Source organism: Strongyloides ratti, assembly GCF_001040885.1.
Source record: "Strongyloides ratti genome assembly S_ratti_ED321, chromosome : 2".
NCBI lineage: Eukaryota > Metazoa > Nematoda > Chromadorea > Rhabditida > Strongyloididae > Strongyloides > Strongyloides ratti.
Genome location: NC_037308.1, coordinates 14,418,391 through 14,439,691, shown reverse-complemented (window position 1 = coordinate 14,439,691; position 21,301 = coordinate 14,418,391). Strand labels below are relative to the sequence as shown.

At 21.5% G+C, this 21,301-nt stretch overlaps 11 protein-coding genes across 11 annotated transcripts; 6 read left to right on the top strand and 5 right to left on the bottom strand.

Moving 5' to 3' along the window:
- Positions 1-1,474: 1,474 nt before the first annotated feature.
- SRAE_2000459300 (Protein of unknown function DUF229 family-containing protein) lies at positions 1,475-3,355 on the top strand (the record flags this gene model as incomplete). Its single annotated transcript, XM_024643481.1, has 1 exon — positions 1,475-3,355. The coding sequence occupies one exon, from the start codon at positions 1,475-1,477 to the stop codon at positions 3,353-3,355; it is 1,881 nt and encodes a 626-aa protein (XP_024509146.1).
- Positions 3,356-3,547: 192 nt separating this feature from the next.
- SRAE_2000459200 (Astacin-like metalloendopeptidase) lies at positions 3,548-4,774 on the bottom strand (the record flags this gene model as incomplete). The annotated part of the gene is made up of 1 exon (XM_024643480.1): positions 3,548-4,774. One exon carries the CDS (start codon positions 4,772-4,774, stop codon positions 3,548-3,550), a length of 1,227 nt encoding a protein of 408 aa, XP_024509145.1.
- On the top strand, positions 4,307-5,800 carry SRAE_2000459100 (Hypothetical protein; the record flags this gene model as incomplete). Its single annotated transcript, XM_024643479.1, has 2 exons — positions 4,307-4,315; positions 5,513-5,800. The coding sequence occupies 2 exons, from the start codon at positions 4,307-4,309 to the stop codon at positions 5,798-5,800; spliced, it is 297 nt and encodes a 98-aa protein (XP_024509144.1).
- A 457-nt stretch (positions 5,801-6,257) lies between these two features.
- On the bottom strand, positions 6,258-6,497 carry SRAE_2000459000 (Hypothetical protein; the record flags this gene model as incomplete). Its single annotated transcript, XM_024643478.1, has 1 exon — positions 6,258-6,497. The coding sequence occupies one exon, from the start codon at positions 6,495-6,497 to the stop codon at positions 6,258-6,260; it is 240 nt and encodes a 79-aa protein (XP_024509143.1).
- Positions 6,498-6,874: 377 nt separating this feature from the next.
- On the top strand, positions 6,875-8,471 carry SRAE_2000458900 (Hypothetical protein; the record flags this gene model as incomplete). Its single annotated transcript, XM_024643477.1, has 2 exons — positions 6,875-7,021; positions 7,065-8,471. The coding sequence occupies 2 exons, from the start codon at positions 6,875-6,877 to the stop codon at positions 8,469-8,471; spliced, it is 1,554 nt and encodes a 517-aa protein (XP_024509142.1).
- A 131-nt stretch (positions 8,472-8,602) lies between these two features.
- SRAE_2000458700 (Poly(U)-specific endoribonuclease) lies at positions 8,603-12,906 on the bottom strand (the record flags this gene model as incomplete). Its single annotated transcript, XM_024643475.1, has 2 exons — positions 8,603-9,694; positions 12,283-12,906. The coding sequence occupies 2 exons, from the start codon at positions 12,904-12,906 to the stop codon at positions 8,603-8,605; spliced, it is 1,716 nt and encodes a 571-aa protein (XP_024509140.1).
- On the top strand, positions 9,895-12,257 carry SRAE_2000458800 (Potassium channel, voltage dependent, KCNQ family and Ion transport domain and Potassium channel, voltage dependent, KCNQ, C-terminal domain-containing protein; the record flags this gene model as incomplete). Its single annotated transcript, XM_024643476.1, has 3 exons — positions 9,895-10,183; positions 10,233-11,094; positions 11,138-12,257. The coding sequence occupies 3 exons, from the start codon at positions 9,895-9,897 to the stop codon at positions 12,255-12,257; spliced, it is 2,271 nt and encodes a 756-aa protein (XP_024509141.1).
- Positions 12,907-13,175: 269 nt separating the features above from the next.
- Positions 13,176-14,337, bottom strand: SRAE_2000458600 (Poly(U)-specific endoribonuclease; the record flags this gene model as incomplete). The annotated part of the gene is made up of 3 exons (XM_024643472.1): positions 13,176-13,839; positions 13,899-14,175; positions 14,232-14,337. The coding sequence occupies 3 exons, from the start codon at positions 14,335-14,337 to the stop codon at positions 13,176-13,178; spliced, it is 1,047 nt and encodes a 348-aa protein (XP_024509139.1).
- Positions 14,338-14,937: 600 nt separating this feature from the next.
- SRAE_2000458500 (Glycerophosphodiester phosphodiesterase 1) lies at positions 14,938-15,940 on the bottom strand (the record flags this gene model as incomplete). Its single annotated transcript, XM_024643471.1, has 2 exons — positions 14,938-15,366; positions 15,419-15,940. 2 exons carry the CDS (start codon positions 15,938-15,940, stop codon positions 14,938-14,940), a joined length of 951 nt encoding a protein of 316 aa, XP_024509138.1.
- A 1,864-nt stretch (positions 15,941-17,804) lies between these two features.
- On the top strand, positions 17,805-19,325 carry SRAE_2000458400 (U6 snRNA-associated Sm-like protein LSm2; the record flags this gene model as incomplete). The annotated part of the gene is made up of 3 exons (XM_024643470.1): positions 17,805-18,036; positions 18,089-18,843; positions 19,026-19,325. 3 exons carry the CDS (start codon positions 17,805-17,807, stop codon positions 19,323-19,325), a joined length of 1,287 nt encoding a protein of 428 aa, XP_024509137.1.
- A 213-nt stretch (positions 19,326-19,538) lies between these two features.
- Positions 19,539-21,180, top strand: SRAE_2000458300 (Carotenoid isomerooxygenase; the record flags this gene model as incomplete). The annotated part of the gene is made up of 2 exons (XM_024643469.1): positions 19,539-19,614; positions 19,670-21,180. The coding sequence occupies 2 exons, from the start codon at positions 19,539-19,541 to the stop codon at positions 21,178-21,180; spliced, it is 1,587 nt and encodes a 528-aa protein (XP_024509136.1).
- Positions 21,181-21,301: the final 121 nt, after the last annotated feature.

Here is a 21,301-nt window from a genome sequence, read left to right as displayed (position 1 = left end):
AATAATTTTTTAAATATAATAATCTATTGTTGGAATCACATTGTTTATGATTAAAATTTTTATCCATATCACGTAAAAAAATATTTATTTGTTTCATACACTGTCTAGTATAATTATTGTTTGTTTTATAACGTATAATTTTTTTTATATATTAATGATAAAGTACATCAAAATAAGTAATGTTTAATTATTTTTCAACGAAGATTTAAATAAAAAATTTGGTACTTTAAAATAATATTCCACACTTTTTTTTTAATCAATTGTAACTTAATTATAGTAAAATTTTTTTTTAATATAAATTAACTTATTGGTAATTGATAAAAAAAACAACTTTTTTTATTAATAAAAATCTAAACTAACAAATTTTTACATAAATAACAGAAGAAGCAAGGGAAACAAGGGGTATTCGATATTAAATTTTATTTTGTTTATTATTATCGGGGCACAAATTATCAATTATTTTATTAAATTATAAGAAATAAATTTTATGCAACTTTTTGAATCTATTCTGGATGAGAACAACTCTACAAAATTTTTTTAGCGTTATGAATTAAATTCAAAAAGCAAAAAATGCTTAAATAGTTTTATTTTTTGGAAAACAGATTTGATTAAGATTCAAATTTTAAAATTACACAAAAGAGATAAAAAAATGTGTTCGAACGTGATTTTGTTAACAAATGTTTATACCTAAAACATAGAAAAAGACTGGAGATATGTAAAAAAGAACTTCAAAAGACAAAATGGAAATCATAGAACTTTGTTGGAGAAATATATGTAAGAAGAAATTGCAAACAGAAAGTTTGAGTCAATTTTAATAAACATTTTCAATAAATTTTTAAATAAAAAATAAATTTTTTTTTATTTTTTAAATTTTAAATAAGTCCCATTTATTAAAAAAAAGGTGGGGGATATCATCATAAAGTACCAAAAGTTTTATTAAAAAATAATTAAAATTAAAGTCATGTGGATTTAACCTATTAGAGTAAAACACTGTTAAAATGTTTTTATCATAAAATATTACTTTTTAAAATATGGATAATATTTATTTTTCAAAATAGAAAGGCATTAACACAAATATTTAAATGTTTTTAAAAGTTTAACAAAAAGTACATGTATTATTTTACGCAAATATAATATCTTATAAATTGATAATACTTTAAATAAAAAAACGATTTTAGTAATGCTAATTTATTTCTTACAAATAATATTATATAATAATTTTAAAAGTTTTATGCAGAAGTTATTAGAAGTTTATTTATTCTATAATATTCTATAAAATTTAACATTTTTTCCCTTTTTTTTATATTCAAAATGAAGAAAGCCAAATTCATTATACATAAAATGAAAGTAAACTTAAGTATATATAATTTATAATTTTTATTTATTATTTAATTAATTTCGTTTAGACTATCATAGTGCAACAATATTTAAAGCTTTTCTTTTAATATGTGGCATTGATTTAATTTTTAATAATATGTATTATACTGATTTGAGAAATGTTAATGAAACGGCTATAAATACTTTTACAAAATATTCAACAAAACATGAAAATGAAAATAAAAATATTTATGGAGTTATTAAAGGTTTTAATATATGGGATAAAGTTGTTTTTGATTATATAAAACCAATTAATAAATTTGAGGAATGTAATGTAACATATAAAAATGATTTTTATATACTTAAAGATGGTATACTTTCATTAAAAAATATTAAATCAAATACTAATTGTTTTTATAGTTGTAAATACTATAAAAATGATTTTGAAAATATTGAAAGTCCTTTAACAAAAATTACTTCTTCTATATTATTAGATTGTGATGTTGTATATATAAAATGTAAAGATAATAATGGTAATATTGTTTTTGAAGATGTTGATTTTCATGCTAGAAAAATTAAAAATTTTTCTAAAGTCAAAAAAAATTTTTTTTATCCTAATTTTAAAATTCCTATGATGGATAAAATGTATGATGTTCATATACATGTTATTGACTCTTTATCATACTATCAAGCATTAAGAGCATTAAATAAAACAAGAAATTATCTTATAAATAATCTTAATGGTATAGAAATGGAATTATTAAATATTGTAGGATTAAATTCAAAACCAAATGGTTATGCATTTCTTTTAAATAAACAATTTACAAATGTTTATGATCTTTATAGTTTAAAACCTGTTAAAAAAAATGAAACTACAGATGAATGTGATCATGAAATAGATATCAATACATATATACAAGAATATTATAGTAAAATGGGTTATGTAACATTAAATGCTGAAGATTTTATAAAAGCTGGTGTTTTTACTTGGCCAAATTGTGTTGGATTTCCAAAACAATTTGCTCATTACTTACTAAGACCATTCCAAATTCTTCAAAATTCTAACAGTAATATTAGTAAAATAATAGATGATTCAATAAAAAAAAAATGTTATCATAAAGGATTTCATATTTTAAAATATATGGAAGATTATTTAAAAATGAATAAAAATAAACCAAAAATGTCTATATTATGGCAAACTTATATACAACATGATGAATTAAATTCAATTTTTGCTGCTGATGAAATTTTTTTTGATTATTTTAAAAGAAATGAAAAATTTTTTGATAATTCATTTTATATAATTATGGGTGATCATGGTTATAGAAGAGGAACATATTTAACAACAGATATTGCAAGATTTGAATATAAAAATCCATATTTTATTATAACAATACCAAGAGATTTAAGATCAAATCAAAATTTAATAAATAATTTAAAAGAAAATTCAAAAAAACATATATCACATTTTGATGTATATACAACTTTTTTAGATATATTAATTAATATTTCAAAAGATAACTTTCAAAATCTTAATAAACAAGAACAATTTCCAGTTATTAATAATACATTAAAAGGATTAAGTTTATTAAGACCATTACCAATGTTAAATAGAACATGTTATGATATGTTTATACCATCTCAATTTTGTTTAGTGGATGTAAAATTTAAAATACTTCCTAAAATTTATAAAAATTTACCTAAAATATTAGCTAGAAATTTTATTAGAGCTCTTAATAATAAAGTAAATCGTGGTATATTAAAAGAAAGATGTGCTAAAATGAAATTAGATGATTCTGAACCATTTATAGTTAAAGTTTCAAGATTTAAAAATTATGGTATTGTTTATAAAATAGAAGCAGTTACTGTTCCTGGAAAAGCTAGATATGAAGCAATGATGAATAGAAATTTACAAGTAATTGGACATGAAATTATAAGATTAAATGATTATCAAAGTCAATCAGAAATTTGTATACCACTATTAGATACTAGAATGTTTTGTTATTGTAATATTCTATTAAAAAATAATACAGAATAATTCAATTTGTTATATTGTTTAATAAATTTTAAAAATATTAAAAGCAAAATTTATATAGTACACTTTTTTAATAATATACATTAATAATGTTGATAATTTATTTTCTTAATAATACTTTTTTATACATTTTTTGTTTAATTTAATTTTCAATATGATTATTTAATCAAAAATTTTATTTTTAATTGAGTATATTCAAAATACCCAACTACGTCTACGTTTTTTAACAATTTTATATATTATTGTAAAATAATTCGATTGTAACAAACTTCTAAAATGTAGAATAACATGATTATTTTGTGATAAAATTTGTATATTTCTAGTTAATCCGCAAAATCGAGCACCAGTTATCCTTTTATCTTTCCAATATTTAATTTCTAAAGAAGTGGTAGGTAAACAAACTTCTTCTCTAGCTGGAAATAATTCTAATTTAATAATTCTTATATGAATTAATGTATTTATTGGAGCAAATATATTATATATACAATTTTTTTTACCATTTTGTTGAAATATTTTTTGATAATATTTTGCATCTAGTCGATTTATTCCACATAATAATATTGATTTTGATAATATTTTACATAATTGACCAATGTAACCTTCAACACATTTACATGCATAACATCTATTTGGATCTTGATATCCACCATTATAACATTGAATCTTAACTAGACATGTATTTGAACAATAATGAATGTTTAATGTTTGAATATCAAGAAATGAAAGTTTTTGTTCATGACCTATAGTTTTAGCATATAAATGATGTTTTGGTGACATTGTTATTTTATCATTTGCACTGTAGGCGTATCTATCATAATGCATAATAGATCCATAATCATATGGAATACCATATGTTTCTGAATCTATACATTTAACTAAATCAAAATCTTCAAGATCTTCTTTATCAATATTATTAAAATAAATATTTAAATAATTATCTCTATCAATTCTATTATGTTCATGGTCAATTCCTAAAGCATGTAATACTTCATGTTGAATAGAACCAATTGTAGTACAATGACCAGAAACCGTTATAGTTTGCCAATTATTTAATGACCACTTTCCAACTAAACTAGAACATTCTTCACCATCATCAAATCTTATTCCTGTTTGTGGAATAGTAGTGCCTGTATGTAATTTAAATCTAATACATGTTTGTTTTTCAAGTTCTTGTAATGCTTGGATAACTGTTTTTGCATGTACATTTGAACCTATATAATAATTTATTGGAAAAGTCCATTTAAAACATTTATCTCCTTTTACTTTTCTTTTAATTATATTATATTTTATATCATGTAAAAGGCTAATACTTTTTATACCTTTTGATTTATAAATAGCCTTAAAATAATTATCAACATTATTATATGATAGTTTTATAAGGATCAAAACAAATAAAAAGGATAAAAATAAATGATTTAACATAATTAAAATTATACTGAAAAATTAATATCAATTAAAATTAAAAAAATATTAATTTATATATCTATCATAAGAATCATTAACTTTTTAAAAGTAAAATAAAAAATTAATAATAATAAAAATTTTTTATATTTTCTTATCAGTAAAATAAAATTATTGATCATAATAGTAAATTAAATTTTTTAAAGCTATATTTATTTAAAATTTCTTTTATAATAGTAATAAAAAAATTATTTTTTTGAATAATTAATATTTATCGTGTAGATATTAATTTAATAAAAATTTATAACCACAAATTACTATTAATATATATAATATTTTTTTTTAATATAATTTTTATAGTCTGTACTTTTTGATAATGTAAATAAAAATTATGTCAACTCTTATATTTTGGAAAAATTAATAGCAATATAATTTCCAATATAAAAAGAATGTTAAAAAAATTTTTGAACAGTAAATATAACATTTTATTTTTAGATTTAAAAAAATTGTTTAAACTTTTTTAATAAAATTGAAAATTTGTAAAATATATTATATTTATTTTTTTTCTTGTTTTTTTTTAAGTTTTAATTTAAATTATCTACATTTTATATGTAATGATTATTTTTTAATTTTTAATTTTTTTTATAATAATTTAAAGATTAATTTATATATATAATAAAAAAATAATAATTAAAAATTGATCTTCTATGTTTATTTAAAAAAATTATTTTATATATAAAATTATAAAATAAAATTAAGAAAATTATATTTTTTAATGATGACCATGGTGACCATGGTGTTCATGATGTTCATGATGATGTTCATGATGTGGTTCATGATGCTCATGATGCTCATGATGATGTTCATGATGTGGTTCATGATGCTCATGATGTTCATGATGTCCGTGTTCATGATGTTCATGATGGTGTTCTTCATGGTGATGTTCTCCGTGATGATGTGATCCTGGGAAATGCATTTTCAATAGTTTTAGAAATTACTAATAAAAGAAATAACTCTACTAATATTATTTTTCATTACTTTATATAGTAACAAATTTATTTGCACGTTGAATCATAAAACCATTTATTTAGATAACATATTTATAATTCCCACTCCTGATATCTTTTGTTAATATCTTTTTTAAAAGTAAAATTACATAACACACTATTCTTTTGTCAAACTTATAGTTAGAACTTTACATTTTAATAGTACTAAAAGTTTTATTACCATGTATTAAACAAAGATCATAAAACATTTTTTTTTTTGATAAAAATAATATTATAATAAATTCTTTTATCATTATTTTAATATTCTTTATCTAAAATTTATTTAAATACTTTTAGAAACATAATATTAGAAGAAAAAAAAAAGAAATATTAATATAATTTTAATTCACAGTAATCGATATACAAATAATGAGTCATTATAAAAATATCAAAATTTTTGAAACATTTATTTCTAATAAAATAAACAATATTAAAAAAAGAATTAATTTTTTTTAAGGTCAATGGTGAGCATGATGATCACGATGATGAGATTGATTTCCGTGTTCATTTTGATGATGATTACTTTGTTGGTGTGAATCATACTCACTATGTTGAACTTGGTAATTTCTTTCAAAATTATGATGTTGATTTTCTCTATGAATGTTATTATTTCCGTAATCTCCTTGACATCCATGAGTATTCAAATTACTTTTTGATTCACAACCATGATGTGAACTTGATTTGTTTCCAGAATGCATTGTAGAATAATAAACTTAATAATAAAAATTAAATATTTTTTGATATTTTCTACATTTTATTTATTTATTTTTTTATTTACTTATTAACAGTTAAATAAATACTACATTTTGATTTTTAAATTTTAAAACTTTGTAACTTATATAATCTTTCAACTTTTTTCTTTAAATTGTTAATAGGATATAATTAAAAGGTGACAAAATCATTTAATCATAAGATCATAAACAAACATTTCTAATTCATTTATTTTTAAAATTAAAATGATGACTAAGATTAATCTTATAATATATCAAAATTTATTTATTTTAAACTAATATAAACAAATTTTATATATATATATATTTTTAAATTATGATACAAAATGAATAATAAAATATATATGTCAAAATTTTTATCAACTTTAATTTTATTGTTTTTTCTCTTTTATAATTTAAAATGTAATATATTTAAGTTAAATAAAAATGAGAATATAAATTTAGACAATGATTATTCTTGTGCTTTCTATAAAAATATAGAAAAAAAATTTGTAAGTAATATTCTTAATTTTTTTATTACACTTTTTAATATAGAATTTTAAATCAAATAGTTTTAAAAATCAGGATATAATTCTTATTATTGATGAAAATTTTGAATTATCAAAAAGTATTGGTTTACAAATAACTTGTCTTCTTAATTTTATTAAATCTTTAAAAACTAAATGTAAAATACAAAAATTAATTTTAAAAAAATCTATATATACAAAATTTCATTGTGAAAATTTATACAAAGTTATGGGTAGACCAGCTAGTAACAAAACATTTATTGTTGTTAGTGGTACTCCTTATGTTTGTAAAAAACGTGTAGTTATAGGGCACTATATTTATTTTTCTGCTAATCCAATTCCAGCAATATTAAGTAAATTATCTGCTAGAAATTTTAAAAAAAATTATGATATTAATTTAAAAAAAACATCAATAGGAAATTCAACTTATTTTAATTTTAAAAACAATATTTTAAAAACAAATATCTATACAGAAAGTGCAATTTTTAAAAGTATTAATTTATCAATGATTGAAAATTTTACAGAAGAATATAATAGTGAAATAACAACATGTGATGTTTATGAAAATGAAGATAATAACAATATTGATATTAAAATGTTATATACTAGAATAAAAAAAAATCTTATAAAAGCAAAAAGTGAGGGATATGGTGATATTACATTTTCATTAAATTACAATTTTGATAATGTTACCAATACATACAAATATGGTTTACATCAACAATGTACATGTGTCTATACAAATTCTGATATTCTTTTTTGTAAATTACTAGAAAAAAATGAAATTTTTTATTTAAATATAGATAAATATTCAAAGATATTAAATAAAAATACATATGAAGAAAATTTTATTTCTATATGGAATAAAATAAAAGAACATAATCACCCTTTATTTGTAAAATATAAAATTTCTAGTGATTCAAAGATGAATTTAAAATATGATTATCATAAATATATAAATGTTTATGTGAATACAAAAAAAGCAAATCTTGAATTTTATTTAAAAATAATATCAATTACCAAACCATTTATTACAAAAAATGATTTACTTAATTTTGTAAAACTTTTTAAATTTTATACATCAAGCCAAAACTTTGGATTTTTAAAATTAAAAAAAATTAGAAAGAAAGAAAGACAACCATTTATTAAAAATGATAACTATGTATCACTTTTAAGTAGTGTTTATATAACATTAATTTCACTTTTATTTATTGGTTTAATTCCAAGTATTATTTTTTTCCGTCAACAACGTATATTAGCATTAAAAAAAATTGTTGAAATTGAAAATCATGATTATGATTGTATCAAACTTGAATGTTCTATTAAAAATGTTTGTACTAAAAAAGAATTAATTCAGATACAAAAAGTTATTAGAATTGAAAATGAAATTAAAAAACAAATGTTAGTAGATAAACTTCAAAGAAAATTCAAATAGAAGTTTATTAAAATAATAATTATTTTTACATTAATTTATTTAGTATTTATTTTATAATGATAATTCTGTACATTTGTTTTTATAATAAACATATATATTAGACAAATCAAATTATAAATTGATACTTATTTTTAACTTTTATCAGAGGGATATGCAGTTGATAAACATTTTCCACCAGTACATTCTTGTGTATATGATGTTATGTAAATTGGATAACCATCTAAATTAAAACGACAACCATTAGAACCAGAATGTGCAAGAGCACAGACAGTAAGAATTGAAAAGTCAAATGATGGTGAGGTATCTGTAAAGAAACCACCAATTTTTTTTAAATATGAACTCCAAGTATATTGGAAAGTTCCAATTAAATTAGAATCATGTGAATCATAACCATGATAATTAATACCATTATTCTTTTCTATTAAGTAATATCTTACCCAATCATGTTGTCCATCAACTTCCTTTCCTTTCCATTCTCCACTAAATACATGTTCCCATCCACTAGATCCTAAAGTTCCATGACAACGTGAATATGTTCCAAACCATAATTGGAAAAGTGTTGGATAATAATCATCAACACTTCCAGATACTTTACCTTGATCTTTAAGATATTGGAAAGCTAATTGAAAAACTTTTGTATTAACAAATTCTTTTGTTACAGCATCAAGAAGTTGTTTTTTATTTCCTGATATTTCCATTTCTTGATCACATACTTGTGGACTAAAAAGATTTGCATTATATACATCAATTAATTTTGCATATACTGGTCTTGTAAAAATAGATTCATTAACTTTGGTAAATAATGGTGCTGGTGATTCATCTTTAGTTCCTGAAACTTTACTTCCCCAATTCATGATAATATCTCCCTTTTGTGGTTTATCTTCATCAGTTGCTCTCATTGTGTTAACTAATTGTTGAAGTGCTTGATCATTACTACCAGTTGATGGTTTTTTAGTTGGTTCACCTTTTGGAGGAGTATTTGATCCAGATCCTGATCCTTTTCCTGGATATGCTGATGATATTCTTTTAACACCATTATCATTTGTTGTATTAACACTTATATCAATAGAAAAAGCATCATAAGTAAAGGATGATTCTGATGTTTCTGTTAAAGCAAGAAGTGTATAAGCAGCAATTTCAAATTCAGGTGAAGTTCCAATTAAAATACTTTTTTCTGCAGCTATACTTGATCCCCATGAAAATTGTAAAGAAATTTCAGCTCCCTAAAATAATAAATATATAAATAATAGTTAATTTTAATTTAAATATATACTATAAAATTTTATCAGAAAAAGTATAAAAATATAATGATAATAATAATAATGATAACAAATTATAATGATAAAAAATTTAATAAGTATCCGGTATATATTATTTAATAGTTAAATTAATATTTTGATACATTTATATACTTTTTCTTAGTATGTCTTATAAATTGGAGAATGTTGTTGAAGAGGATGAAGATGAAAAGAAAGAATTTCTAGGTTATGAAGAAAATTTAACAGTCAATAGTGTTGATGATTTAACTAATTATGACGATACTTTAAATGTCATGAGATGTCGTGAATCATATGCTGAATTGAATGATATTGAAGAATTTAGAAAAAAATATAAAGAAAATAAACATAAAGAAAGAATTCTTTATATAAAAAGAAAAATATATACTTTATTAGAAAAACCAACTAATACTTTAAATTTTTTATATCAAATGGGTAAGAAAAATATTTTTTTCTTTATAAATTAATTAATAATTTATCTTAGTAATATTTGTTATTATAATTATTGTTCATTCACTTTGTGCAATGGTAGATATTCCTGAATATAATCACTTAACTACATTAGTTCATTCATTAGAAATAATTGTTGGATTATATTTTATTGGAGAATTTTTTTTACGTTTATGGTGTGTAGGAGCTGATGCTCAATATATTGGATTAAAAGGCCGTATAAAATATATGAAACGTCCAATATGTATAATAGATATGATAACATTTTTAGTAACAATATTCTTAATATTCGTAGATTCATCAAATTTAGTCAATCATAAGACAGTTGAAAAGATAAGATTTTTACAAATACTAAGACTTTTTCATATTGATAGACAAATGGCTACATGGAAAATGATGAAAAATATTGTTAAACAAAGTAAATATGAATTAATTGCCGTTTATTTTATCACCTTTTTTCTTTATCTTATTTTTTGTTCATCAATATTTTTTACTGAATTATATAGTGAAGAAAAAATGATATTACAATATAATGAAAATTTAGGAACAAATTTATCTACATTAATAATACCTAATGAATTTTCACCAACATTTAAACATTATGGTGATGCTTTTTGGTTTGGAATAATTTCATTATTAACTGTTGGATATGGTGATATAGTTCCAAAGTATTGGATATCAAAAATAATAACTGGAATTTTAGCATTTTGTTGTTACTGTATGTTTTGTGCTGGTTCAAGTTTAGTTGGAGTAGGTTTAACTTTACAATTAGAAAATGCTAATAAAGTAAAAAGAGAGGGAAAAGTTAGGCATTTAGCTGCATCATTAATACAAACATGGTATAGACATAGATTAATTAAAGATGATGATATGTTTGAAAAAATATCAAAATTTAAGTATGTTAATTAAATATATTAAAAATTTACTAAATAATTTTAGAGAACAATGTTTAAAAATTTCAGAAACATTAAAAAGAATGAAAAATGCAAAACAATTAGTTAAAAAAACTACAGAAAGTAGAAAAATTAAAAAAAAATCTTCAAAAGTTTTTGATTATTTTAAAAAAAAAGATATTCAAGATAATGATAATAGAAAAAATTCTGCCACAGAAGCTAGTTTTGATGTTGGAATACAAATGGTAAGAAAATTAGGTATACTTAATCAAGTTGGATCCATGCAAACATCTGACAAATCGTTTAATGAACAAATTGATAAAATGCCAAGTTTACTCAAAAAAATTTCTCTACCATCTAGTGATATTCCAGAAGTAGAAGATAGAAAAGAAAGAACATTAAAAAAATCTTTATCATTTACAGGACCAAGACCAAAAAATAATTTACAAAAAAGATTATCTTTTAAATTTTCACCATCTAAAAAATCAAATTCTATTGATAGTACTCATTCAGATACAATTAATACTAATGAATCACTTTTTGATCCAGATTTTTCAGATGAAGAAACTTATATTGATTATTACTATACTGTTCATGAAGGAGATTTACAAAAGATTAATAGACATACCTCATCTGTAAGTATTGTTGATGAAAATACATGGAAAATGAATAGATTACTACTTGAAAGATTATTATGCTTATCTTTTTTAATGTTAAAAAAAAAGTTTAAAAGAGCTAGACAACCATATGAATTGGTTGATGCAGAAGCTGAGTTATGTGAAATGGAATATCAAAGTAATCAAAAGATTAAAGAACTTGAAATAAGATTAGATGCTAATTTAGGTAAACCAACTAAATCACTTTTTGCTATGAATGATGATGAGACAACTCATAGTATTGAAGAAAGATTATTACTATGTAAATTAAGAATTAAAAATATAGAAAAAAAAGTTAATGATATTACAACATTAGGTGAAAGTATAATTGAAATTCTACAATGTAGACAAAATACTGAAACAAAAAATGTTTTAAAAAATTTAAATGACGCTGAATTACCACCTATACCTAGAATAAAACCTAAATTACTTTCATCAACGCAAACAAAAAATGTATCCTCTATTTCAAAAAAACGTCTATCATTACAAAGACAAAATGATCTTTTGTAATTTTTATTTTTATGATAAAATTTACCTTATCTCTAGTGAACCATCCATGATAATTTATATTATTACTTTTTTCTAATAAATAGAATTGAATCCAATTACTAAAACCAACAACTTGTCCATTACTTATAGCACCACTGAAAACTTCTTTAAATCCACTATTACCACTTTCATAAGGAGTTAACCATAAATTAACAAGTGTCTTTTCAAAATCAGACCATTCTCCAGTAATGAATTTATTTGCCTTTAAATAATTAAAAGTAGTTTGCATTGGAAGAGTAGACTTAATAGAATCTAAGAAATTTTGAAAAGCTGTACTTCTTCCACTTGTAGTTTGATCAGGTTGATCTATGCTTGGTGTAGTATATGTAGAAAGAAGATTTATAAATGAAACATAAGTTGGTTTTGCAAGAAGACTTGGATTAACTTTTTCAAAAAAAGGTTTTTTGGAATTATCATGATCAGTATCTTTGTGTGATGCCATATCTTGGTAATCTAATTTAATATCATCACTTCCAGCTTTGTTTGCATCACTGGTTATCATAGAATTGAGAATTGTTGGTATATCAGCTGAGGACAAATCATGAATAAAAGGAAGTCCTGATAAAAGACCAAGAAAGGAAAATATTGTTATTATAATGAAACTTTTCATTATTTAAAAAGAAAAGGAAGCTGAAAAATTATACTTTACTATTAAAATTTTTTATTTAAATAGTATTATACTTTGAGCCTTATGACTATTTCTTATCTCGAGAAATTTGTTATCTCATTTCCTATCTTAAAATAGTGGATACGAATAATTTAAATTATTTAAATAACTATATATTTAGATATATAATAATAATATAAATTTAATTTTTCTTAAAGTATAATATACAAATAGTATAAAAGAATAGACATTTAAAAAATTTGGACAAAATTTTATGAAGGATAAGCTGTTGATAAGCAAATTCCTTCGAGACATTTTTGATGGAAGGATGTTACAACAATATCATAATCGTAAATTTTGAAATGACATAATCTTTTACCATATTCCGGAAGTGAACATAATGTTAAAACTGTAAAATCAAATGATGGAGATGTTTTCATAAAAAAGCCTCCAACCTTTTTTAAATATCCATCCCAAGTATATTGAATTTTTCCCGTTACATTTCCTGTGTGACCCATATGACCATAGTACTTTATTCTATTTTCCTGTTGTAATAAATAATATCTAATCCAATTATGATGTCCATCAATTTCATCATTTTTCCATTCTCCACTAAACACGTGCTCCCACCCACTGGATCCTAAAGCTCCATGACAACGTGAATATGTACCAAACCAAAATACATGTAATCTATTATAAAAATTATTCCATTCATTTGAAATCTTATATGTATCCACTAGATATTTATATGCCATCTTAAATATAGTTGTATTTGTATATACATTTAAAAAATTATCAATTAATTTTTTTTTTTTTCCTTCTATCTCAAGATCTTCCTTACAAACTGGTGGTCGAAAAATAAGATTATTATAAATATCTATTAATGATTTATAAACAGGTCTTTTAAATAAATCTTCATTAACATAAGTAAATAATCTGTAAATTGTTGAACATTTTATTATATAATTATCTATAATTTTTTTGTATTTACTTACGGTTTCTGAATTTTACTAGTACCACTATGTTTTATCAAATTACCCCATGAAATTATAATATCTTCCTCCTTTGGTTTATCTTCATCAATATCATTTAATCGTAATATAAGATTTTCAAAAGTTTCATTATTATTTAATGGTATCTTTTCTAAAGTATTATTTCTACTTGTTAAATAATATATTAATAACTGATAAAAAATTATTGACAAAATGATAAATGTTATAAATGCTAGAAGAATATTTAAACTTTCTACTAGAATTGATACTTTTTTTTTCACTGAAATTTATATAATTATCATGGGAAATAATTTTTTATCAAATATTTTAATCTACTTTTAATATTTATCAATTTATAGTCTCCTTTAATATTTGTACTTATTCTTGGTAAAATGTTCCTATCTGGTGATGAAGAATATTCAGGAAAAATAGGCTGAGGCATAATATTTTTTTTAATTAGGTAAATTAGTAAAAGAAAAACGTAGCAAAAAAATATATATATTTTTTTTTATGTCTGGTAAATATCAGACAATATTATTTTTTTAAAAATTCTGTAAAATGATTTTAAATAAAAAAATATATGATTATAAAGCAAAATATTGATATTCCATATATATGTATGTATTAATATAGTAAAATATTTATTTATATATCGTTTTAAAAATGTATGATTATTATTTATTTTCAGAAATAAAAGTGATTGAAAGAATTATAAATTTAAGAGAGGACGACTGCAATATTAATCATGTGATTAAAAATAAAAGAAAGAGGTAATGAATAAAATTTTTGTTAGTAAATTAATTCAAAAAATAAGTTAAATTTTATTACATATTTTATTACTTATATCAAATTTTAATATATTAATAATAATATAATAAAAATACAATAAATATTTTTACTTTAAAAATTATTTAATATAACAAGAAAAAAATAAAACAAGCAAAAATGTATGTAAAAACGTTAAAAGTAACAATTCACAATGTGATTGTTATGTTAAAGAATACAGACAAACTACGTTTCTCTTTATTAATTATATTCTAGATTAATCATCTTTATTATAAATTGAGGGAAAATCAGACAACACGGTCACATTAAAATTATCTTTCATCCACCTAATTGTTTTTGGAGTATTTACTGTCCAGGCACCAATACGAAGACCAAGAAAATTTTGTTGCTTAACAAAATATGGTGTAATATCATCTATCTTTGTTAGTAAAATATTTGCGCCGAGGAATTTACCAAGAAATGAGTGTACTCCAATCACATTTAGATAATCTAATGTTCTATCAATAAAAGTGAAATTACCATAGTATTTTGTTGTTGAAAAATCACCAGCACCCCATGTATAACCTGTTATTATTCTGGGATTTATTCCTTTTAATTTATAAATTACTTGGGGAAAAAATGATGATACCATTCCTAATTGATATATATTTTCTCTTTCAAATATATTTGATAAATGATGGATCATCTATAAAAAATTAAAAAGAAATATTAGTTAAAGAATGTAAAATTTAATTTACATCATCAGAATAATCTTTAATATCAAATATCATTTTCATACTTCTTTTTTTTGAAAATTTTACCACTTCTTCTAATAAAGGTATTCTATGTATATGACTTCTAATTGAAGAATTTTTTTTTACAATTCCACAATCAAGACTTCTTAAGTATGTTATATTAAAATTTTCAACAAGACCTGTAGCATTACAAGTTCTATCTAAAGTATCATCATGTATAACAATAGGAATTTTGTCGTTACTTAATGTAACATCAAATTCAATACCATCAGCTCCAACATCATAAGCTTCAAGAAAAGCAGCAATAGTATTTTCAGGGGCATTCTCATTAGATCCTCGATGTCCAACTATTTTAAAATCTTTAAAAAAAATTTCAACATCACTTTGAAGTCCTTGGTCTCTTTTAAAAACGACATAACCAAAAATTAAAATAATTGGTAATAATGGCAAGTATTTAAATAAGTTGATTTTAAAAATAATATATGATATTAAAATAGTACCAATTAGAATGAATGAATCATTCATAGGAAAATTAAAAAATAAATATATACAAAATATAATAAAAACAAATAAAATTGCATAAATAAATGAGTCTAAAATTTGTTTAGTAAAATACAAACAATTAGGTCTAACTCTTTTTCTATTTATATATTCATTAGATAAACTATATGTTGTATAATATTCATTCATTTTTTTTACTAAAAACTTATATATTAATATTTTTAAATAATATATATTTATAAAAATTATTAATTAAAAAAAAATCAGGTTCTTTCTTAGCAGAACCCCCTCCATATACTGATATAATAAAATTAACATATAAAAATTATTTTGAATTTGCATATTAAAATATTATATGATAATTTCTTAAAATTATTATAAATTAATAAAAAAAACAAAAGTTTGATATTTGATTTTAATAAATAATTTTATAAACAACAAAATTGGAACTTTTTTGGTAAAAAATAAAGAAAAAAAAAGTAATTGAATTTTAATTTGAACTAAATAATTTTTTTTCTCAAAATTATGAATATTACAAAATGTCGCTAAAAATTGCGCAGCAATATTGGTTTAAAGGGAGTTGCAGGGAAACACGGAGAAGCATGTTACAAGACTACATGTATAAATTTACATGGCGGTAAAAGAATAAAAATAAGGAATTTGAAACCATTTTAAGAGACATTCGTTTTTTTATGAATTTTTAAGTGAAAAATAAAGTTTTTTTTTTGACTTTTTTTTTAAGTTACAAAGGGGGATTGGACAGAAATCTCATCCTTCAAAATTTTATAAAAAAAAGAAAACTTTTGAGGTGAGTTATGGTTCTTTGAAAATAGCGAGGTTCTGCTAAGAAAGTACCAACAATCTTTTATTCTTCTGATAAAAGGCAATGTGTAACAAAAATATTACAAAGTAATTAGGCAAATTAAATATGTCAAAAGTATTTTAATTTTTACCACATCTTAAAACACTATTTAATATGATATTTATTAAGAATATATTTTATGAAAATAACTTTTTATCATCAAAATGATTAATTAATAAAAATTAAAATTGAATATTATTTTTATAACATTTTTTTTCGTTTCGTATATTGTTTGAATAATTTCTTAAATAATATAAGTATAAGAGTTTATTTTAAAAAATATTATTGTTATTGAAAAAAATATAACTTTTATTATTCTAAATTAAAGATATGATTGATATGTCTTTTTATTGTCATATATCAATATGACAATATTATGTTAATATTTTGAATCTTTTTAATTAAAAAAATGTAAGCATTACAATAGACCTGTATATGGAAATTATTTTTCAGTTTCATTATCATTTTTTTAAAAAAAATATATTTTTATTAATTAATCTGTTTATACAAATTTTATATTCATAAATAATTTGATCTTGAATACATATAAAATATTATTTATTTAAATTAAAAATAAAAAAATAATAATATTATTAAAATTAAAAGAAAAAATTTATAAGATCAAATATTTAAATGATAAAACTTTCATTTTTTTTAATAGAATTTATAATATCATGTAACATTTTGAAGATAAAAATTTATTCATATCATAAAGATATTTTCTGTAATTTTAACAAAAAGATGAAACAAAAACAAAAATACATTTTAATTGTCATAAATCAAAATAATTTTAAATTAGATAATGTAAAAATTTTTCAATTTTCCAGTGCATTTATTCCTACAACAAAAAGTTTGTTTTGGAAAAATATGTATCTGTGGCATTTTAATTATATTTTAATCAGAGAACTTTTATTTTTTAATTTTTTTTTTTTTAAATAATTATAAATAATTAATCTTTATTTAATTTAACACATTTTATGTCATTGTGTTTTTTCTATAAATGGAAGAAAAAATTGATAAAATATAATGGAATGGGAAAAAAACAATGAAATAAAAGAATTACAAAGTATTGAAAGGATAATGCCAGGAGTGGCATCAAATACTTTATCTGATGAAAGTTTGTATATTGATGAAGAATCTCTTAAAAGTATATATCATATTAAAAATGTTGATTCTATTAGTCGATACAATTTACAAAAAATTTTTATTGTTGTAATTCATGAAAAAAATGACAATTATTTTTTGTATCATAAAAGAGGTAGGTAAATTATATATATTTATTAAATATCTTTTTTTTTAAATTATTAAAGATGCAAAAATAGCATTTGAGAAATTTAGAATATATGGTGAATATAATAAAAATCATGTTAAGGATCCTAAATATTTATCTATACCAGTAAAATTATCAAGAATACAAGTACAAGTAATGATTGAGCAAGGAGTTTGTTTATTATGTCAAAGATATGTTAAAGAAGAATGTAAAGGGCAAGTTTTAATACCCGTAGATATACCACCTGAAGAAGTAATTAAAAAAAATGCCATAGCTGCTGTTAAAGGAAGAAAAAGGAAAGCTGTTCAAAATTTAGTTAGTGTAATTTGTAATGAACAAAATCTTGAAAATCAAGATAATAAGAATTATGATAAATCAACATCTTTTGATGTATCTACGGAGGAGGTTGAGGAAGCTATTGAAGAATTAAAAAATAAACTTTGTCAACAACGTAGAGTAGTTAAAGAAGGTACATTTGAATATAATTTTTATGGATGTTACTATTTACCATGTGAATTACCACCAAATCAGGATACTGATATTCAACGTTATGGATCAAAGCTTAAAGTATTTCGTGATTTATGGAGAAAAGGATTTTGGTTAGTTGATGGATATAAATTTGGTGGTGATTATCTTGCATATGACAAAATACCTGTTGGAAATCATTCAAGATTTATTGTAAATATAAGTCCTTCATCAAAAAATATTACACCATTAGAATTAATAGCAGCATTAAGAATCGCAACACAAGTTAAAAAAGAATTATTATTAGTTATTACAGATAACGAAAGTCTAGTCCCACATTATAGTATCATTAATTGGTGGAAAGGTGATGATATTTAGTGGTATATTTTTACCTTGTAAATACAATTACTTATTTTTTTTTGTTGATTTTTTTTATTGATTATGTTATCAGTTTTACACTGTTTTTAATATATTTTTGTTTTTGTATAAATTAAAAATATCAATTATTTTAGTGTAAGAATATGTTGTTTTATTCATTTTTTAAAAGTTTGGTTGGAAGAGAGATTGTTGTTGAATTGAAAAATGATATTGGTATGTCGGGAATTCTTCAATCTGTTGATCAATATCTTAATGTGAAGTTAGATCAAGTACAAGTTTTGGATCCTGAAAGATTTCCACATTTAATTACAGCAAAAAATTGTTTTATTCGTGGATCAACTGTTAGATACATTCAATTGAATCCAAAAAATGTAGATACTGAATTACTTCATAATGCTACTCGTAAGGAAATGACTGCTCCAGTCACAAAATAAAAAGTTTATACTCAAGTTAAATAAAATAAAATTTGTCCGTTTTCTTTACCTTCCTAAAAATAAATAAATATATTTGCTTGCATTACATTCTTTTATTCTATTACCCAACTATCTTACTTGATGTTTGATTTTTCATACATATATATAAATGTGTATATATATTTGAATCTATGTTATAATTTTTTTTCTTTGTTGGTTAAAACTTGAAAAATAATGGAAGAGACTGATTGTAAAACTTTATTTTCTAATTTTGATGAAATACCTGATGATATTGTTTGTGAAATTAAAGGTTATTAATTATATATTTTTTTTATCATTTTATCAAAAATAATATTTAATTTTAGGTAATGTTCCTACATGGTTAAAAGGAACATTATTAAGAAATGGACCTGGAATGTTTAAAATTGGTGATACCTCTTATAATCATTGGTTTGATGGAATGGCATATATTCAAAAATATGCTATTGAAAATGGAAAAATGAAATATTCGGCAAAATATTTAAAATCAGATACCTATAATGATAATATGAGAGCAAATAGAATAGTTGTAAATGAATTTGGTACTTCAGCGTTTTCTGATCCTTGTAAAAATATATTTAAAAAATTTTTTAATTTTTTTTTACCTGATAAGACAACAGATAATTGTTTGGTAAACTTTGTTAAATGTAGTGATAAAGTTTATGCAACCACTGAGACTCCATATCTCAGAGAAATTGATATTAATACTTTAGAGACAGGTGAAAAGATTGATATGAACAAATATATTGCATTACATACAAATACTGCACACCAACATTATGATAAGGAAGGAAATATTTATAATATTGGTTCATCTTTTGGTAAAAATGCTACATTTATTTTTACAAAAACTATACCACCTAAAAATAAAAATATTGGTGAAGATGAGGATAATTTTAAGAATACTGAAATTATAGGAAAAATTTTAGCAACAAATTCATTGATGCCACCATATTATCATTCATTTGGTTATACAGATAATTATATGATTTTAATTGACTCACCATTACGTATGAATATTAAAAAAGTATTGGGAAAAAAATTAACTGGAATTTCATTTAGAGAAACTTTTGAATGGCTTGAAAATACAAATACATATATTCATGTTTTAGATAAAAAAACTGGAAAAAAAATAGATATTGATATTGAAAGTGAACCATTTTTTGTTTTTCATCATGCAAATTCATTTGAAATTGATGATTTTATTGTAATTGATTTGTGTGCTGTTGAAGAACCAGGATTATTAGATGAATTTAATTTAAATGAATTAAGGGAAGGAAAAATTTTACAGACAAATGATTCACGTTGTGCATTTTTACATAGAATAATTCTTCCAACGAAAATTTCATCAACAGCTAAAGAAAATGATGATTTATTAATTAATTATCCTGATAAATCACATAGATGTCGTGCTACACTTACTGATGAAGGAAAAGTATTATGTAGAGGTGAAAGATTATGCCCAATACCATTTGAATTTCCTCAATTTAATTATAATTTATGTGGTAAACCATCAAAATATGTTTATGGAGCAATAATACAACGTTTAGAAAAAGATGGTGATGCAATAATTAAAGTTGATACAACAACAAAAACATACATAACATGGAAAAAAGATAAAAAATCACACTTACCAACTGAACCAATATTTATACCATCTCCAGATGGAACTGAAGAAGATGATGGTATACTAATGTTACCAATTATAACAAACTACAAATCTGGAGATAAACCATTTGTATTATTTCTTGATGCTAAAGATTTATCTGAAATTGGTAGAAGTTATATACCAGTTCAATTACCAATGGGTTTTCATGCTATGTATGTACCAAAATGAAAAACTATACATGAAAAATTACATTTTTTAATAATTTATATTAATAAATTTTTAGAAATATAATAATATAAGTTTAAAAATGTAAATTCCCATTATTCATTATAAAATTTTTTGCTTTTTA